The 21,287-nt window shown below is 40.1% G+C and overlaps 1 protein-coding gene and 1 long non-coding RNA gene across 2 annotated transcripts in view; both read left to right on the top strand.

Moving 5' to 3' along the window:
- Window positions 1–11,942: 11,942 nt before the first annotated feature.
- ASXL3 (ASXL transcriptional regulator 3) overlaps window positions 11,943–21,287 on the top strand; it is a 131,412-nt gene continuing 122,067 nt past the window's right edge. Inside the window, exon 1 of the mRNA XM_065830325.2 lies at window positions 11,943–12,290. Coding sequence (XP_065686397.1) covers window positions 12,237–12,290 — 54 coding nt within the window. The 5' untranslated portion in view covers window positions 11,943–12,236. The remainder of the gene's footprint in view (window positions 12,291–21,287) is intronic.
- On the top strand, window positions 12,444–13,943 carry LOC139827161 (uncharacterized). The gene is made up of 2 exons (XR_011737441.1): window positions 12,444–12,913; window positions 13,051–13,943. It is a non-coding gene; the product is annotated as an uncharacterized lncRNA (long non-coding RNA).

Here is a 21,287-nt window from a genome sequence, read left to right as displayed (position 1 = left end):
CTAAGAATAAAGGGCAGAATTGCAGAATTCATTCATTACTAACCAAATGTCTACTACAAAGGTCTCATGGAGAAAGTGAGCTCCAAACAGCTGTGTTATATTTTTAATGTATTTCTCTGGATTGAATTGTCTGTCTTTAAATATAGTCACTTTGTACAATATATGTGAATTACAACAGCATTGTCAAGATCTATTGGAGGAAGACAAATCAGAAATGTAGGGAATAGACATATCCCAAATACGGTCATAATTATTCCATAAATTACTAGAAGGCATGTCAACAGCACTATGAATAGTATTGACTTTCATTCCTGAGTTACAAAAATGTAATACATTATCTGAATTATTTATTTGGAAGAAGAACGTATCACATTCCAAATCAAATGTCAGGGAAATATTTGAAGTATAAATACCATAGGTGCATAAATGCAAACTGTTCTGCATCTCAGCCTTTTTACATTTTTAATCAACCAATTATGGAACACACTGAGACTGTTAAAATGTGGAAGAAATATACCATGTGGATTATTGAACTCTGGAAAGCTATTGAAATCTGGCCTTTAGGAAAAAAGGTCAAAACCTGTAAGTGCCAGATGGAATAATATTCTGAAAGCTGAAATCCCCAAATGGAGAAGATAGAACACTACTGCCAGTGTTCAAAGAACACTGAGAATTTTAATTTTAAAAGAATAACAATCTGGAAAAAAAAAATGGAACAATGCCAGCTAAAAGAGTTGATACATCACATTTCACAGGGTTGTTTTTTTTTTTTATGCCTCCCTTTTTGATCACAAAAAAAATATTTGATCTGGCTACTGTCCTCTTACCTTTTTCCCTCTCACTGCTGATGAAAAAAACCCACCTCTTTGCACAGAAAAGTGCATGTATTTATGTGAGGACAAAGTGAACAGCATGAACAGTGTTGTGTACCTCTCCCTGGCATCGCATAAAAATAATGTAGACCTATCCATTGCCTCTAGACTTTGAAATCAGCTTGTGTGGTCTTAATATTGGAAAACAGAAGTACAGAACTTATAAAAGTAAGGCAAACCATGTTGGTTCCACAGTTTCTGGTAACGAAAGTATGACTAAATCTATGGCTGAATTTCTTCTCAGTTTCTCATATTTTAACTAGTCAAGAGTAACCTTTTGAAGAGTAATTTTCTTCAAGCTAAACCTGACCAGCTTCACCTAAATTTAAACCTTTTGACCATATTTAATAATGTTTGGTTTTGTGGTTTTCAGTCACAAAATGGTGAACAGCTGGGAAGATCTGAATTGAAGGGGCCCTTCGAAACTGGACATAGGTATGACAATTTACCTCACCCTTCTCAGAGTCTTGAACTCCTCAGAAAATTGAACTATTAAAAAAGAAAAAAAATCCAGCCACACAATTAATATTTTGTATTTAAAAACAGAGGAAGAGTATTCTCATTAGAAAGTATATACAGCCACTAATACAAATAATTCTTACATTTGCATCTGTGCTGAAAATTCCATTGTACGGAATTGCCAGATTCAGTTTTGCAGTATGATAAAATTATTGCTGGTTGTTGGTTCATACCTTTGTGATGTTCCAGTTGTGCAAAATGTCCAGAAAGCTGCTGCCATTGGCCAGCCAACAATGTTCTCCCACTCAGTCTGACAGAGTGGACTATTCACATGCCACATTCCAACATTCGCCTCTACCTAGATGTCTAGATGGAAAAAAGGTGAGGTAATAATTTTGCACTGGGAAAATTGTATTTTTTCAATATCATACAACTGCCATTTACCTTAATATATATACAAATATATATATAAATTCTTTCATACAGTAGCCTGAGAGACCAAACCAAGATCAGGTTTCCACTTTATTTCATGATGTATACATACCAAGAGATTTTCAGTCCCTGTTCTGACAAGCTTTCAATTTGAATAAGCTAGGAAGACAAATGGAGGAAGAAATGAAATATTAATATCTCTAGTTAGAGGCAGAGAACTGTGCTAGAGAAAAAGGAACTGACTTTCAGGGATTCAAAGAGGGAGCAGAGCCAGAGTGTCAAATTTCTGTGAGGGTGCAGCATCTCAATTGGAACATTATCCTTCTTCTATGCCTATGGGATTTCACATATGAATTTTCTTAAAAACCAAATCTGACTTGCATTCCTGACTACAGCAACCGCAGTTTTTCTTGTTCAGACCAGAATAACCATCCTCCATTTATTTTGGAACTTGATACTCTTGTTCCAATCTCTTCCCCACAGCGGAAATGCCAAAAGAAAAAAATGCTTCAATAACTTACGGATAACCGCAAGAGTAAAGCTACAGTAATTTTAAGTGAAACCTGATCTTATCAAAGAAAATCTGTATATTCTAGCTAGCTAATTCACTCTTTTTAAAGTAAGCAAACAAGACAATATCTTTCTTCTTTTCAGAAGTAGAGGTGGAGTACTAGGCACCTTGCTAAATTCTTCGATTTCAAGTAGACAATTTTCTTTCATTGCACCACTAAATGTAACCAGCCGTCCCATCATACTTTGCTTATTATTTCTAAAGTAGAGTTTTCAGTGCCTTGCCTGTCTGCTCACAGAAGGCAGGCACAGAAGCAGGGTGGCAGTAAGCACGCATGGAATGGGCAGCACAACAGGCTCCATGGGACTTTCCAAGCATTTCCAGGCAAGGAAAATCTTGGGGACAAGTTTATGACTTTGGATTAAAGCTTTTCTGCCTGAGTTTAATTCAGGCATCTTAGCCTCTTTCTGGTCTATAAGCATGAGAAATATTTGTTATGATCACCTCATGGATGCATAAAATGAATCCTCCATGTAGATGTTTATAGAACTAGTATTCAAGAGAGTTAATTAGACGAACAGCATTGTATACTTCTTAGAAACCTTAGACTACTCCTGATTTGGAAAACTTTAAATGAACAATTTTTCTTTGAAATTGCAAGAATGCATTTAATTATAGGCTGAATGGACCTGGGACTGGATGCAGCTGCAGTTGTGTATGGCTGGGCTGCTTAGTGAGTACCAATCATCTGAAAAATAGCGGTAATCTCTGTCAGGTGGTAGACTAAAACTATATCTTTGTATTTTTGCTATAGTATTCTGTAGCATAATAGCTAATGTATACTGCCATGTAAATGATGTATAGGTTGTGAGCTGGCCCTCGCTGAATAATAAATTTACTTCTAAGATTTTAGCCAGCATATCTAGCGTTTTGTTCGGGGAAGGTTTTGCAGTAGGCCTTTTGCTGCTGAGATGTAGCACTCCAATTTATCTACCTGAAATATCATTATATCTGGATTAGTATAAGTGATGTTTTCATTCCCACAATGCTTTTAATACAAAACACCATCGTGTGCTCTGAAGAACTGCTTATAATGCACTCTTTGTACCAGTTATTTTGTTTTCTACAAATAACCAATTTAGATCTTTTAAATCAAATCAAGAAAGGCAATTTCTCCTTTTTGTATAAGAAGTCTTTATTTTCAGTTACTTCTCCCATGTGCATGTAAATGCTGGCCTTGATAAAGGCAGGGTAGATACTGTGCGTGCAGCATATTATTATTTTGGAACCATTTTCAGTAATTTTTTTTTTGTTCCTTTTCCATAAATTCTAGCAGGATGAATGCAGAAAATTATAAGATTATTATAATCGTCTCTCAAATGCAAATTGAGTAGACCAACCTAGTCAGCTATAAAAACAGTTGATCAGAAATTATACTCTCTTGTTAATAAGTTGTGTTGGATTCTTTTGTTTCCCAAAATAACTTCCTTACAAGCTTTCCCCCTTATAATTATTGAGTATAACCTAAAAGCCAGATATTTTAAGTGATTGATCTAAAAAGCTTATAGTCCACAAACCTTTATTATGAATGGCACACTTAGAATCTGCCTCGTCCCTGCCCCAACCTCAGGTTCTTAAACGAGGAGTCATCTGCCATGCAAATCCTTAAATTTTCCAAATTAGCCTTCCAGTAACTTGTCATACTTCAGTGAAAATATTTCTAATCCATAAACTTCACAATGGCAATATAAAACCCAGTATAGTTAGGCAGGTAACTTGCAGTACTGACAGTGAACATGCACAGGTGCTCACTCCTCTAGAAGGATCTACAAAATCATCTGAGGGTGTGTTTAATTAATCTTTAAGTGGTTATTTAAAATTAATTTTAATATCATATACTGTGTGGTACAACTGATAATTGTTTCCATAGCCATAAAGAAGCAGCAAAGGACAAAAATGACCTCCATGTCTGCAGCCAGAGTCCAAAGAGATTCCCCAGACTGAATCTACTTTTTCACCTCACCACATTTGGGAAATGCCCTCTGCCATTTATCACCAATATTGCATCACCATATTCTCCGTCTCACAGAGTCGGTGGTGTTAATAAACTAACATTTTAACTCTGTGCCATTTTTTTTGTTATTATCTAAAAGTTTCTGATGTCTGCAGATAGTTATCTGCAGTTAGCACAAAGCTGGCCAGATTATTTGGTGTCATTTGTCTTGTAATGCAGATAAAGTAAAGGAAAGGCATCTATTATGCACAAACAATTCAAAATATTTCTAAGTTGCCTTGGCAAACAGGTGCAAGTAGGTGTGTACTTATCCCAAAGATAGCTTATATATTTGCAGTCCTTGTCTCCCAACACTCTTGAGGGAAAACACAGATTCTGGCTCCCCATTTCAGAGGATTCCAGGGTTTTGCACTCACATAGCCAAATCTGAATTGCAGATTTCAAGTACAACAATAATCTTCATTACTTTTCATGCATTGGACTGTGTGGTTTGTATCTGCTTGTGCTACTATGACAGGTTTAGAGATCCTCAAACTAGCAACATTTAATTCTGTGTGTGTAACTCTCTGGACATCAGCTTAGGAAGCGATTTATGTGATTACATGGTATGTTACTCCTTAAATTTGTAATTAGTCCATTGAGAAGATCTTCCAAGCTTTTCTTGCCAGGTTAGCTGTTTTAAAACTCTCCTTAACATTCTAGTTCTCCATCAGCTTCAAGGTGACTTGATGATGATCTTTAGAAAAAATAGCACATTGTAAGAAGATAAATGGTACTAATTCTTACAGCTTTTATTCTTCGCTGAAAACAGACAAGAAAGTGATTATTCCAGTAGATGTCACACAATTTAAACTCTCTGTTTGGTCATTTTATGATGTTGTCTATCACAGAAAGATAGTTAGACTGACTGCCTGAATGGGCTGTGATGTCAGTCATTCACGCAGAAAAAAGGGCAAGAAGTAGGCTGTAATAGTACTGCATGAGTCACTTGTCTTGATTTTGGTGAGTGATTTTAGGGAAGTTTCAGTCCTTCATAACAAGTTCTGGCCACCACTACTTGTGCTGTGACTGTTGGTTTGTTCTGACAACCTGAGACTTACCATGAGCACGTTGTATAAATTCTGCTTGTAATTCCTCCGGGACACCTTCACAATTCCTTAAAATGCCATATAACTTGAGCTGACATTTCATTACTTATCTATCTTGTGAGTGAAATTCATTCTGTAGGTTGAAACATGGTACTGGAATAGCATGCATGCACCTAGAATTCCCAAATCACCTTCTAATTTCTGTTAAATCAGACACTACAATGTGATTAAGCTCTAATTTTTTCTCCTGTAATTGCAGCAAACATTTCTAATCTACGCAACAACTTCCATATAATCAACTAGATAAGCATCTAAAAAAGAGCAGATGATATAAACTATCAGCTGCTGTGGTTTTGATTTGACTAAACTGTGTCATTTCAAAATGAAAGTAATCTTGCTAGCCATCTGCAGACAGTTCCTGCTCCTCTGAATCTTCCTGTCATTAACAGAACTGCCAAAAGACTGGAGTGTAATGCCTCAGAGGCAGGCTCCCTACGCTTCTGCAGTATATGTACAAATAAATTTTATCTTTCCAACACTTTTATGGTATCTTGTAAACTGTTCTTGGTTCAAATACGATGGCCTTCTCATAGAAATTGTCCCCATGGATTTGGGGAAAAGTGGCTCCACATATGTAGTATTAAAAAGTGATGGCTAGCACGGCAGAGAGAAGTGCTGAATGGAGGCCCTGGTTTGACTGGAAGATGACTGCTGGTAGGCTGGCCATGCTGGGGGTACCACTGCTCATCAGTTGGGAGGGCAAAGCAGACAGGTTAGCTGCAGTCAGGTTTGTTAGATCAGCTGCAATGCCATAAGAAAGACCTGAGTGTTTATCGAGCTGCAGTAGGGCTAGGAGGGAGTAAATAGCCCTACGCCTACAGTAGTTGGCCATTCCTGGTCTGAGACAAAATTAGGGTGAACACTGAAGCCAAGAGTATAAATACCGGCTATTTACAGTCAAAGGTTTCACTGTTTGAAAATTTGCTATTGTGAGATATGTCTTGGGTAAATTTTAGATTTTACAATGTATTGTTCTTAACACTTCTGCAAGCATTGCACAGTTAGGAATAGACCTTGATTTGAGACCTGAAAATACGGTTGTAATTTTTTTTCTGGGAAGGGTGAACTCTTCTACATGTTCCATGACCTCTCCCAATCCCAGTGAGGAGATAATGTGCTAAAGAAGACTGCCCTGTGTATCTGATTTAGTATTTGGCAAAATTCAGCTTCAGCCCTCCTGTATTGACATGTTGCAGTACAGCCTGTGGGGTTTTTTCATGAGCCTCAGGAGTTTTTCCAAATACAGTTACATCATGCAGATAATACTAGATTCTGGGCTTGTTATTAAGAACGATTAACATATTTGAAAAGCTCTGGATGTTGATTCAGGTCCATATGGCATATGATTAAAAAAGAAAAGTCTATTAAGTGCAATAAATGCTGTGAAACTCATGCTGTGTGAATACTTGGTAATATGTATTCTTTAAATCACAAATAGAAAACATGCTCTGCAACTACATCAGTATCTGCAAATGGTTAACTGTCACTGTTTGGTTTCCCTAAGTCCACACAAAAACAAGTATTCTGGTTTGCTTTTTGTCACCACTGTGCTGAAACTAATTCAGAAAATGCAGTATCATTCTTGCCTACTTTTTTAATTATCTTGTGACTCAGCATCTCTCATTCAATTGTAGAGAAGATAATTTCCATTATAAAAGTGGCACATTAGATTGAATTGTCATGCTGTGAATAAATACTTCTGCACACATGGAATTTCCATGTAATAGTTGATAGTATTTCTTTTGTAACAGCTGAAACTAAAATTTGTATTGCAGCAGAGTTTCATTGTATTGAAGCAGTGCATATGTATAAATAGATATATATTTGCATATGTAGTGCAGTTCACAGATTTCTGCCTAAAAGGAATATTACTGTATACAAGAAAAAATTCAGCAGCATGTATCAAAAGTAATTTTTTTATGCAGGAAAGAACAAGAACAATGTTCTTCAGGTAGTTCACTAGATATGTCAAGTGTTAAACTTCCGTAGCATTGCAGATAAACGCCTTCATTGAGTACTGAAGCTCAGAAATCCGATGTTGTTTTAGTCACATATGGTCATTCTTCTGATGCAAGAAAAAGTAACCGGACACAAATGTGTCCATAATAAATAACTGCTTCTATTCATGGTCAAAACAGTAATATCTGGCATTGTAACATTACATAAATAATGCTTAGGTAGAATTTCATTATATATTTTAAAATAACCTCTTCCTGTGGTATTTACAGGTTATCCAGTCCAGTTTACAATGTGCTGTGAAGACAGTAGCATATTTTCACACACACATATGTGTGTTACACATGCTGAGCTTTTAGCTGTAGTTTCAGTGGCTGCAGTTTGAATGTAGTTCACCATTTCTCAATTTTCCTACAGTCAGTTCAGTTAGAGTAGGAACCAATTATGATCTCTTGTCGTGTCAGGTCCAATTAATGAGTAAATACCATCTATAATCAACAGGAAATGCTTTCTTCCAGAAGCTGAACCTGACCTTTTTCTGCTGCACTTCTAGACTTAGACTTGATTTTTAAGTCCCTTAAAGAAGCATTGAGTTCAGCCGAGTCAGCTGGTTTCTGTGTATACTGGCAATCTTTATAGGATTCGGGTACAACACTTATTGCAGAAAAAAACAAAAAAGAAAACAAAACAAAAAACAAACCAAAACACAACCAAAAAAATCCCCAAAAAATAAAACAAAAAAAAAACCCAAACAAACCAATTTCCATTTCACTTATTTATTTTTTTTATTATTATTCTTTTTTTTTTCATTATGAAAGCCTAATGAGTACACACTGGTTCTCTGTTCTGATGCAGTAAACAGCATAAGCGGTTTTCTTTCTCCAGCAAAGTCAGTGTCATTAACTGTAAGTACGTTTTCCAACCATTTGCATGTGAACGACTGAAGGAACTTAGGAGAACCTGGACTTTGCAGGAATCATAGATCCATTTTGGTTGAAAGAGACCCTTAAGATCACTGAGTCCAACCATAACCTAACTCTGGCACTAAACCACATCCCTTAGAACCTCTTCTATACGTTTTTTAAACACCTCCAGAGAATGATGCAAATGGATTAAACAGCAGCACAGAAGGTCCTCTCATTTCTTCACCAGAATAGAAAGGATGAATAAACCTCTAGTGGACACCAGTGCACAGCATATCCATCAAGCCATAATGCCACCAAGCTATAAAGGGGTAGAACCCAACCTTTTTTTGTGGAGTGACAGGAAAAGGCAAACCCATCTGCGGGATTGCTTTTGCTCAAGGACCTGGGTGCACTTTGTTGGTAATGTGGAAGGATGGGAAGTGTGATGTGTACCTCAAGGGGGTTTGATTTTGGGTGAGAATAGCAATAATTGGAATTGTTATGTTAATTGCTCTGTAATACTGTATGTTACCACTACAAGATTGCTAATTGTCATATTAATGGTATTACAGTAAGAATCATCCAGATTACGTAAGAATGAATTTTGACGGAACAAGACCTGGCTTCAGTATGCAACAGTCCAATACCACACACCACCTCCTTGGCTTGGAAGGACTCTTATGATGGATGGAGGCCAAAGTCATGGACTAAATGAACTAAATGGGACATTTCAAAGGGATGGCCCATAGACTAAGGGAATCACATCTGTGTATATATATATATATCAAAAGACAGGAAAGGTGGTGGTGATTATTTGGGATGTATTGGAAAGTGTGAGATTAGGGTGTAACATAGTACAAAAAAAGGGATGGATATTGTCCTGGTTTCAGCTGGGATAGAGTTAACTTTCTTTGAGTAGCTGGTACAGTGCTGTGTTTTAGATTTAGAATGAGAATAATGCTGATAACACACTGATGCTTTGGTTACTGTTGTTCAGTGCTTACACAGAGTCAACACCTTTTCTGCTTCTTAAACCGCTGTGCCAGTGAGAAGGCTGCAGGTGCATGAGAAGTTGAGAGGGGACACAGCTGGGACACCGGATCCCGACTAACCAAAGGGATATTCCATACCATATGATATCATGGAAAGCTGGCCGGGGCGGGCCCTGCTCAGGGACAGGGTGGGCATGGGCATCGGTCAGTGGGTGGAGAGCAATTGCGTTGTGCATCACTTGTTTTGCAAGTTATTTTATCATTATTATTAATTTGTCTTCCTTTTCTTTCCTATTAAACTGTCTTTATCTCAACCAACGAGTTTTACTTTTTTTTTTTTTTTTCTGATTCTTACCCTCTCCCACTGTGGTAGAGGGGTGAGCAAACAGCTGTGTGGTATTTAGCTGCCTGCTGGGCTAAGCAACGACATACTGAAAAGTTTATTCTTTGTATTCACAGACATACCAGATGAAAGTCTGATCCTGACTGCAACAGCCAACAGTAGAAACCAGTCAGAAAATCCCAGAAAGGCAGACTAGCTTTTGAAAGCCACAAAATTTCTCTTTACATGACAGGTGTCCTCCTCTGTCCAACACCAACACTGCAACACCAGAGCTCTCCTGACTAATGGAAACTCAGTTCATCTAATATATGTGAAACAACTCAATGAACAACTGGATCATCAGCTACCTGTGAACAGATGGGGAACTAATGCAGAACATTTATTCCAGTCCTAAAACAGCCACTTATGATGGGAGTGACTGCTAAACCCGCCTATGCTTTTTTGTTTTGTTATAGCTTCAACACTGAAAACAATGAGGACATTTTGAAGGCAGTTTTAATGAGGTACTTAAAGATTCAGACTTTTAGCATAGGGGATAAGTGAATGAAGCCTATATGGTGTAGGGATAGAAAGTTACTAAAGCTGAGAAAATGCAAAAGAAAAAGGAAGTAGGACAGAGACATAAAAGGAAAGAAACAAAGTCAAAGAAACAAAACATAGACAAAGAAGCGATCCTAAAAACAAGTATTCCCTTTCTAAATGTTACTAAGGCAACAAAGAAAGTATTCAGTAAATAACAAAGGAATATGTAGCTGTTTCGACAACTGGATGATTATAAACACTTTTACACAACCTAATTCTGTCGAACCTGAAATACTCCAGTTGCAACAATATTTTTCTCAAGATAATTTCTGAGGCATATTCAAATCCTCTGATCAATACTATACAGCCTGGAATCAAAACTAAATTTAGAAGCAGCTGTTTAAATATAATTTTGTTTCATTAATGTTTCTGTTTTCATTTAAGTGAGAACTATGAAATCTGGAAAAGTGTCATTGTGAAGAGCTATCTTCCATGTATCATTTCCAATTACAACTTAAAGATAGGGAAGAAAAGGGGGATTTGTTTGCAGCTGGAATACCATACACCATTTAAGTGCTCCTTGAGAGTACAATCAGGTCACCACTTTGCTTCATCCAGTGCTGCCACCGGTCCTTTTCTAGATAAAACAGCCTGAGCATTGTGGTAGCTGGGAGTGATTTCACCCTCCCCTAGGCCCTCCTCCAGTAAACTATATATATGTGGGAAAGTAAGGTTTAATGTTACCAAACGCAAGGCGGCAAGGCAGAACAGGGGTGCTGCTGGGAGACAGACGAAGGAGGGAATAGGGACTGAACAGATGGAAACACAAAAGCCTGAATAATTTTTAACTCGTTCAGTCTGAACAAAAAAAAAAAAGCCAAACATATTTCAAAAGCTTTCTAAAAATAATTTGGGGCAAGAGATGGTAACAAGGGACAAAACCCACATCACAGTATCCTTTAACTCAGGAAGGTGTGCTAAATCCTTTGCTTCCCATTTCGTGAATATCTTAATCCTAGGTCATCCAATAAAAGAAAACATCCTTCAGCAGTTTTACAAGAGCGGCACATCAATTCCTTTGTTTATACTGGAACAAAAAGATGTTCTTTTCCTGTTCCGACAAGAAAAGGAGTTAAAACGCTACCGCGGGATCCCTCCGAGCTGGCACCCATCTATCTGGCCGGGGTTTGGTTTGCCGGGTTTCGGCAGGCGGGTCGAAGCGAGGAGGGCACAGGCGGGAACCACCGCGGCGACAGACGCGCCAGCCGCCCCGCCGCGCTCCTCTCGCCGCGCGCGCCCGCCCGGCCCAGCCCGGCCCGGCCCGGCCCTGCCGAGGCCCCGGGCTGCCCCAGCCGTAAGTAACCGCCAGCGAGGGGTCGCACGCCGGGGGAGGGCCGTGCCCTACTTTAGCCTGGGTTTACCGAACGCGCTTTCGACATGAAACGGGGAGAACCGCGGCCTGCGGGCGATGAGCGGGAAGCGACCACAACCGCAGCGCCAACAGCAAAACCCCAGGACGCCGACCCGCGCGGCCGCCAGCCGCGGCCCCCGCAGCGCCCTCAGCGCCGCGTCCCCGGGGAGACGCCCCGCCCGCCACGCTGCACCACGGGAGTTGTAGTCCGGCTGCGCCGGCCGCCCTCCCTCCCTCCCCCCGGCTCCCCCGAGCCCCCTCCCCGCCGCCCCAGCCCGGGGCAGAGCGGCGCCGCGGCCGCTCTCGCGAGGCTTGGAGGCGGGAGCGCTCTCGGGCGGCCTCCTCGCGAGGGCGGCCGCCGCGGGGATGTTTGGTGCGGGCGCCATTCCCCTGCGTGACGTCATAGTGCATTGTTGTGAGCGTAGCGGAGCATCCCTCAAGCTGTCAGCTGTGCCGCCGCCGCCGCTGCGGGGAGCCGAGCCAGCCCGGCCCCCTCTCCCCTCCTCCTCCTCCTCCTCCTGCTCCTGCTCCTCCCCCGCCCCTCCCGCCCCGGGGGCTCCAGAGCTCGGTGTCACCGTATCATTGTCCGTGCGGCACCCCTCCGGACCCCCCCGCCCCCCCGGCCCGCCCTCCCCCCGCCCCCCCCAGAACCACCTCAATGAGATGCAAACATGAAAGACAAGAGGAAGAAGAAGGACCGCACCTGGGCCGAGGCTGCCCGCCTGGTAGGTGCCGCGGCAGCATTGTGTGTGTGTGTCTGTGTCTGTGTCTGTGTGTGTGTGTGTGTGAGAGAGAGTGAGTGAGTGAGTGTGTGTCTGTGAGAGAGTGAGTGTGTGTCTGTGTGTGTGTGTGCGCGCGCCGCGCGCGTCCCGCCGCCGGCCCGGCGCGCTGCCCGCCGCTTTGTTGCCGGCGGTTGGGGCCGTTGTGGGAGCGTGCGTGTGAGGGAGAGTGAAGGAGAGTGTGTGTGAGAGGGAGAGTAAGGGAAAGAGAGCGCGAAAGACTCTGTGAGGGGGAGAATGAGGGAGAGAGAGAGAGTGTGTTTGAGGGAGTGCCCGCGAGTGTGAGGAGTGCCTGTGCGGAAGTGTGCGTGAGGGGCTGAGGGAGCGTGCGGGGAGCTTGTGCCTGCGCGAGTTGGTGTGTGACGGGAGAGGCCGGAGTGCCCCGGCGTGAGGGGAGCTCGGGCGTGCCGGTGTGTGTATAGGGGTGTTGGTGAGGGGGTGCCTCCCCCGGCGGTGCCGAGGCAGCCCGTTCCGAGCCCAGCTGAGCCCGAGCTGGCGGTACAGGCAGCCCCTCCGCTCTCCTCCCGTCCCCGCCTGGCGAGGAGAAATAGCTACGTCCCTTCTTCGGTGTATGTGAGAGGAAATGCCTATTCTTTTATTCTTTTGCATGTGTGTGTGTGTGTGTGTGTAAATACGCAGGGATTGTTTCCATCTCTGCAAGTTCATGCGTCAGATATCCCGACAATATCCCCCCTTTTAATTCTAGAGAAAAGTGAAATATCCGGGAATCGCCTTTTCATCCCTTTCGTGTGGACAGGAGGACGGGGTGAGGACGTTAGGGATAACTCTGTCCTGGGATTTCCTTTCACCCTCTGCTTCCCCCACTGAGCAGGGAAATATCCTAGGACAATCAGACACGCCTCTGGAAAGGCTCTGTGCCTCTGGACACCTAGTCCATCTCCACTTCATTAACAAACTGTCTCCCTTACCCTACTGTATCTGTTTTCATGATCCTGTATTATTGTTTGCCAAGTGTAATAGAGCACATTGTTTATGTTGTTTTTCTGTTTTGGAGTATGTATGTTGTAGGAATTTTACAACAAACAGGTATGCACAATACAGCGCATGTGGTTGTACATGCTTGTATGTGTGTCTTCCGCAAAGTTGGGTCTGGTTCAGCGTCAGTTGAGTGCATAGAAAGATGACAAAGCTAGAAAGACAAGCTGCTGGTTATGTTGTTTTTTGTACCTATACCAACTTTGTATTTTATCCACCTCCGATACAGATTTAGTTGCTTAAGTAACATAGCTGTGCTAATGGTGCATCTGGTTTTGGGAATGAGTATTGATATCTCGTTACTATTATTTGTTTAGCTGTGAAGCACATATCTTGTAAAAATGTTTTCACCTTATATGAATTCCTACATAGGAAGTTCAGTCTCTTTCTCCTGCATAAATCATTATAGGGTATTAGACACTACCTATAGATGTCTCTGTAAGCTGTACCTAGATATTCTCATATGCTTGGTCAGTGCTAAATTCTGATACGGCTCATTGTACATCCTACAACGTTTTGTAATAATGCGGCTTTAGTGAAGATGTTCTGCTACAGTGTCGCTGCTGTCCTCTCTTGTTTCTCATAAAGGTAACAAAAGTTTAACTGCAGTAAAACACATTTGCCAAATAATTTGGTAGTGGGTGTTGCTCCAGTACTAGTTTCTCTGTACTTTAAAGTGACAACATGTATTGAAAAGTCTACAAAATACATCAGATGCTATTCTAACTTTACTCTTTCAAGTTGCTGCGGTAGTTGCCACTATAAGGTGTATTTTGTTTGTCAAATGTGCATAAAGGAGTTTTATTGTGTATCAAGTAAAATGACTATTCCCATGTGGTCCAATTTATGGAAAAGTTTAAAGCCTCTGGAGAACAAAGGCTGGGCCAGTGCTGAGGAGATGGGCAAAGACTTTATCTTATTTCATTATGTCGTATCACCTTACGGTCCCTCCAGAACTCATTATTTGCTACAGTCAAGTAAAAATGATACATTTCTGTATATAAGTGGTGGAGATACACAAGGTCCACTGAAACTGGAATACTAAATTATGGAGAACTTGTCCCGAGTCAGTTATGTGAATGATACATAGTACTGCTCAGGGCAACTACGGTCTCGCACCAGGCTTTCTAATACTTGTTTAGTGACATATGTTTGCAACTCACAATGAAAGACTGATGCCAAAATTGCCACTTCTTGCAGTCTTTTATGTTAGAAACCTGATGGTTCATTAGACTTAGTTTTCTTGGGATACATCAATAATGTATTACTGCAAGGTTTGATTAAATCAATTTCTTTCAAACGACAAGTAAACAATGAAGTGATTGATACCTAGTCGGAAAAAAAAAATGATTCTTGAGTTACCTAGATCAATATGTTGTAAAATTGTATGCTGCTGAATTTTGTTTAGGAGCAAGAGGTTGAATTAATACATACAGAAACTGTATGGATATTTACATGTTAGATTTTCTACAAAAGCACTTACATTAGAACAGTATTGGGCTTTCAAAGTGAAGTGCTGGAAAGTATGAAATGACAGAGTAATGTTACCAGCATTGCTTTTTCACTCTGTTGTGCACGTCCATATAGTACAATCTAGGCTTTAAATGTCATACTTACATGTTAGTTTCCCAAGTACTTCAAGTTCACTCATTAGAGCTGCTGAGTTTTCATTTTATTTTCTTTAATGTGAGGTGCCATAGTTAATTTTCTATGCACCTTTCAAACTCAGTGCTAAAATATATTTTTCTTTTATGTTTCAGTCATACATACATAGGTATTTTTAGCAACATCCAGTAACTTCCCAAATGCAAATGTTTCTATACTTGTAACATGCCTGTGAAACGAAGTATTTTGGTCTCTGCTTTACCCATGCAGAGATGAAGTACCTTACCCAAAGCTGTGCAGGAAATCTGTGGGAGAGGCATTTACGGTACTAACAGCGTCTCTGTAGTATTTCTATTGCATAGTCATAAAATCATCTTCCTTTTGTGGCTACACTTTTGCCTCATTCACTCTCTATTACTATTTCTCTCACAGTAATTATGAGAGAAATGAATATGGTCGTGTCTCTGTATTCAATCTATATTGAAACTCGTAATGCAGCATGTAATAGTTATGGATAAAAAGGAGTACAAAAACTGGGCTTGAGCCTGAAATCATCACAAAGCTCTCCATTTCGCACATTCATAATGAAATAAGCAGAAGTACTTTAAAAAAACACATTACATGGTAGTCTTGAAATGCATTGTAATGTGTAAATCTAAGTGGTGAGGCTTCGAACTGACAGTCAGTGTTGCATTTACTGTTTTTTTGGTATTTGATTAAAAGGTCTTTGAAAACTTATGGTCCTGCAATGCAGTGTCTTTTCAAGCTGTTCCCTTAATTTTAAAAACATAAACAGGAAAGGAGTCCCTTTATATTCAGCTCTTACTGTAAATGCTGCATATGTGATACAGGGAGTAGAACAGGCATGTCCTGTGTTGGAACTTGCATTTTGTGGAAGAAGTCTTTTGCAGAGAGTTGAATCTTTCTGTCTGCGACATGCTGCTTTTTTTTCTTCATGCAAGTCTGCTTATCTTAGGGCAAGGCATAACCCAGCTTACAAGCATTCCAGAGAAATGAACGCATGTGCAGGATCAGTGGAATGGTGGCATACCACTAAAGGTTCATGTTACAGAACCCATTTTGTAGGACACACATTTTTATGGACAAAATTGCAACCTGTCTTTATAACCTGCCAAAGGGCATATCTTTGATGTAGACCCAATATGTCAACTCATTTTGTACTTTGCAGCAGACTACAACAATACTTATGTACAACCTGGGCATTATCTCCCTACCAGTATTCTGCTTTTTGTGTCTGATAAACTAAGATAAAACACTTAAAAGAATGAGAACAAAACAAAATCTTTAAAGGAAGGAGGAGAAGCATCCTGTCTTTCCTCTATCTTTTAGTTGATCATCATCTGATGAAACTATATTGTTGTTTTTTGGTTATACATGGAACTCATAAAAATTGAAACTACTCAAGGTTAAACACTTGAGTAGTTTATGGAATTTGTAATTATTCCTTACAGTGGAAGAAAATGTATCTGGTTTCAGCTGTTTTTAAACTCACAAGCACTCTCAAGCAGTTGCTGAAAGTCCTGAAATACTGAATGATGCCTCTTAATAATTTCATGCCATAAGATATGGCATACAAATATTGGAATGAAAAATACTGAGAACAAATGTGTCCGAGGATGCTCTGCCACACAAGGACTGATAAAAGTTTTAGGTAGGTAGCAGTGATGCAACTTTTATAATTTGACTGCCAGTCATGATCCTTTGTTATTTGTGATACAGAAAGGTGAAAGGGGCCCGAACAAAATGAGTGGAGGCTGCTCACTTTGGGAATGGAGAGCTCAGTGTATATGTGAAGCATAGAACATCTGTCTATGAAGGGTTCTAGTTTATGGCAACATTTTAAAAGGACTCTTTATGTATAACTTGCCCTTATTGTTGTCCTCTTCTTTTTCCTGTGTTTTGAAACACAGTTCAGTTGTCTGTCACTAATTGACAATAGAGCAGAAGAAAATTCTAAGAATGAGAACAGTAGTGCTTGTTGGGTTATTTGTGTGTTGGGTCTCTTCTCCAGTATTTTTGCTCTTCTCCAAATTTCATTCTGAAAGAAAGGTTTTCTTGTGTTAAGGAAGAACATGTGCTTTACGGTACTATGGAGAGTCCTCATGGTTCAGGTGATGCGTGCATACTGGGTGAGTAATATCCATACCTTAGTTCTGCTATTTTTTGCACTATTCTCCTGTCAGGATCCGGATCTTAAATAAGAGTTGTTCTCTTGCTCCTGTAAACTTTAGGAAAATTATACTAATTAATTAAGGAAACTGATGCTGAAAAAACCTCATGAAAATCAACAAAATTCTGTTTGAATTTTTAGCTTGCACGTTACTGTTTAATGTGGCTTGCTATCCAAAAGCTGATTGTTGCTTCATCTGGTCTGCTGAGATAGTGTAGTTGAAATGGATCATATAGCAGTATGGAAGTATTTTTGCATTATATATTCATATTTGAAGGCCACAAATGAAACAAAAAAATTGGGAAAGTAACTTCTGTGTAGCTAGACCATTGATGATAATCCCTTTGAATTTTATCTTATGTCCCTGCTTTTGTTACTATAAATAACATTTTAAAGCATTGTGTGAAAGGAGGAGCTTTGTGTATCTTTAAAAATGGGAGATATGACATAACTTTGTTTTATGGTATTAAGGATTTCTTTGTTGTTGGTTTAACAGAGACCTACTATTATTTCCATTTTTGTTCTGAGTTAATTCTTTTTCAGACATGCAGAAACATTGTGGCTTGGGAAGTTTTGATGGCCTTTCCCTTTGATCCACAATCAATGCTGCTTTGAAGAGCTAAATTTTACTTTGGTTTGCTCCAGGGTTTCCTCCACCTTGTTTTATTCAAAGTAATTTTTTACACTTGTTAGGTGAGGTTGAACCTGCATTTAGTTGCCTTTTTTTTTTTCACCTTCTGTGGTTGTGCTTTTCGTGTCAGTATTTTATTTTGTTAGTATGTAATAATACAGAAATTAGTGTGGTTTATTTTTTTAATTTTAAAAGGTGATCTTCAAATAAAATACAAATGTAATCTATTTCAGCTCACTTTTTGCATTATTCTAGGACAGATTGAGAGAAGTGAGATTCAAACTCTTATCTTGAGACATCTCTTTAACCCCTGGTATCACTAACCTTTAGGAAGCCAGGAACCCAAATCAGGAATGAGATCTGTTCTCAGTAATGTCACATTACTTCTATCAAAGCAGGGTAGTGTAGAAGAAAACCCTTACAGGAACCTAAATATGAGCGTCCCTCAGCAATGTGACAGCATTCTCAGTGCCTTAAGGTGATATAATGCTCACTGTTATAGTGAATGCTTCCAGTGGCTCCTGGTTTACCTTTTCCTGTAGAAAAAACGATATTTTCCTGTCACACCACATGTTTCTCTTGAAACAACTGATCTGTTTTTTCTTCTTCCAGCTGTTGACAAGTTTCTCACATACAAGATTTGGTCAATTGCATGTGAAACCGATGGGATCACAGTGAAATACTTTTCACTAACCACACCCAAGACCCTGCCCACCCTTCACAGCTAGGCTGTTCTGGATCTGGTAGCCCAGTTCACCAATTCCCTGGATCAAACCATGTCATTGCAGCATCCTAGTCTGGACCAGGTAACATGTTGTCCTCAAGGTGAAAAAAAAAAATCACAATACTCCCTGCTGGAGCCTTTCTTTGTTCTTTATACTGTGACCAGCAGACTACAGTCACTTGGAGAGTAATTTGCTAAACTTGACCTCTTGGCTTTGGAGCAATAGGGTTTTTTAAAATGTTGTAAGCTTCAAAATGTTTTCCCCTTTCCTGTGTGTCGAGATGATAATCTTGCATTGCTTGTAAATAGCAATAACTAAATAGTGGCCTCCTTTTCTGCTATCGGGTCATGTGAGAAGATGTGATTAGTGAGAATTATTTCATTGTGATTCCATGGCTTCCATTTGAAACTGACCAAATCCTCCTTTTGATGAACTTAACAGACTGAAGGAATCAAATATTTTAGCCTTCACTCTGGAACAGTCAGCTTCCAGTACAAAGGCAGAAGCACAACCTGGAACAGAGCCAGCTCTAAGCAACACATCATGGTTCAGCTCATTTGCTTATCCTGTTAGTTCAGGTAGCAAATCCCCATGCTGCTCAAGGACAACAGATTGGCTGTAAGTGGCCTGTTTTATCTCTTATCAACTTTGAATGACAGTCACCCTCCCTGAAGAAATGCAGATTGTTGATGTACTGCCACTCTGAGACTGCTCTGTCTTTGCGAAGTCCTGCTAGGTAGTTTCTTGTCACTGGAGTTACTTTTTTGGGAGGAGATGTACCTGCTGGAAATGTAAAAATGGTAGAGAGGTGCCTTCTTACCTGCAGCTAATCTTATTTTTGAAGGGATCACCTACATCTCTCTGAATATCTTATGTTAAGCAGACCACTACCTGAATATATCCCCTTATGACTGTAGTACTTTAGCACAGACATGGGTATCAGGAGACAGTTAATAAGCCATCTGGCAGTGTATGCCTTCTTCCTAGAGCCTCTTTGCTGTCCATGCACTGATTTTGGTCGGGGACAGCACTTGGTGTTGGAGGTGGAGCGAGACCACTGAAGAAATACAATGTTAAAAGAAATCTCTCAGATTCAAAGAGAAACACAAATCCATTTTGTGTATCCATGTGACATTCTGTAAGATTTCTCATAGCAATGATATCCTCTTAACCATCTCTTGCGCAAATACCTCTTCCCATTCTACTCGCTCTCAGCTATATGCCATGATACTTGCACTAAAAAGTTTAAAGAATTTCAACAAAAAGGAAGCAGCACCATTCACTTTGGTTTCAACAAGTGCTGGCGTTTCTGGCATTGGAACAGAAAACTGGGGGGCGGGGGGGGTGGGACGCAGAGGTGACCTGATGTTTTCGTTGTTTGAATGTTAAGATTTCAGCTCTCTTTAATGACTTGAGCTCAGCAGGACAAAGTCTCTGAGGAACCTGGCATGTAGCTTTCATCAATATCAGAGAACCTTTTAGATGAGGTTTTTAACATATGGGATCTAGCTGTTACATTGCAGGTTATGAGTCTGAAGTGACATCCTGTACTGCAGGTGTCTGAGGAGACTTGTTTTGTAGTATAGTATTGAATTTGGTTTCTATCTGACAACCTATGCCAGGATCAGCAACCACAGTTCAGTCTGTGCTCTGGAATCTACAGGGGCATTCACAGACTCATTAAGAGAATCCGGCTATAGTTCTCTGTAGAAGACTTTGCAGGTCATGTCCTAGATTGTCGTTCATGATTTTGGAGCATCAGAAAGTAGTTTATCTAGAAGGCACACGTTACATACTCTGTTTTACAACTTGTCCTCGTTATGCATAGATTGGTCTAGTTGAACCTGTGGTGATGAGAATCTCCTTGCTGCTTGTAGAAGCTCAGCTCTAGAGATCATTATCCTGTGGAGACAGAGTATGCTCTAGAGGATGCAGCTAACCTACAGATAACATTTTCTAAACATCTACAACTTCAGAAGTGTTCCTTGAGAGACAGCCATCTTGAACTAGTATAAAAGATTAAATGTTTTGGAGGACTTAATGTCTAAACTATTTTCTCTCTTTCCTGTTACGATCTTTGTTAAGTATAGATAACATCAGGAATTTAGTGAAGTAGTCATTCTAGTCAGGGTTTCTGTTGTTTTATCCTGGTTAGCTTCTTGTATAACTTGATGTCTAGAGAAGGAAAAGAGCCTTAACCAAAGTATTCATCAACCATTTTAAGGTCAAAGTTTTACTCCATTTCAGCTGACTCTTAGCAGCCCGGAGTACTTGCCTAACTGTGTGTAGTGATTCACTATAGTTGATGAGTTGCCTGGTGGAATGTCCATGGAGTAGTAAATCCTAGTCAGTCTTCATGTCTCATATGATTTGTTCTTGCCTTTGCAACTTGAAACTTCTTTATATAAGATGAGGCTCTACCACTCTCAGTGTATTGCCGAAGTACTTCACTTCATCCTTCATGAAGTGATAACTTTCTTTTTTGATTCTCTTTCTTTCAGTTCCAAATGTTTCAATACATCTACTGATGTCTATTTTTGGATAAAAGTTAATTCTTTTTAGGTCTCAAAATTCCAAGTTATCCACCAGCTGCTGTGATATCTGTTGGCATTGCTATTTAAAAGACGCATATGACATCCTGTTTCATTACGCCTGTCTGCAAGGATAGTGGGAGAAAATAGCCCGTTATTGACCATAGCCTGCTGTCATTCTCTGGACCAAGTTTCTGGCAGCTATCTCAAAATCATGACACTCTCCGATCACACCAGCTTCTTTGGTGTTTCTGTTGTTTAGAA

This window comes from Patagioenas fasciata, chromosome 2 (assembly GCF_037038585.1).
Source record: "Patagioenas fasciata isolate bPatFas1 chromosome 2, bPatFas1.hap1, whole genome shotgun sequence".
Lineage (NCBI taxonomy): Eukaryota > Metazoa > Chordata > Aves > Columbiformes > Columbidae > Patagioenas > Patagioenas fasciata.
The sequence above is the reverse complement of the archived record's forward strand: the minus strand, read 5'-3'. Positions and strand labels throughout refer to the sequence as shown.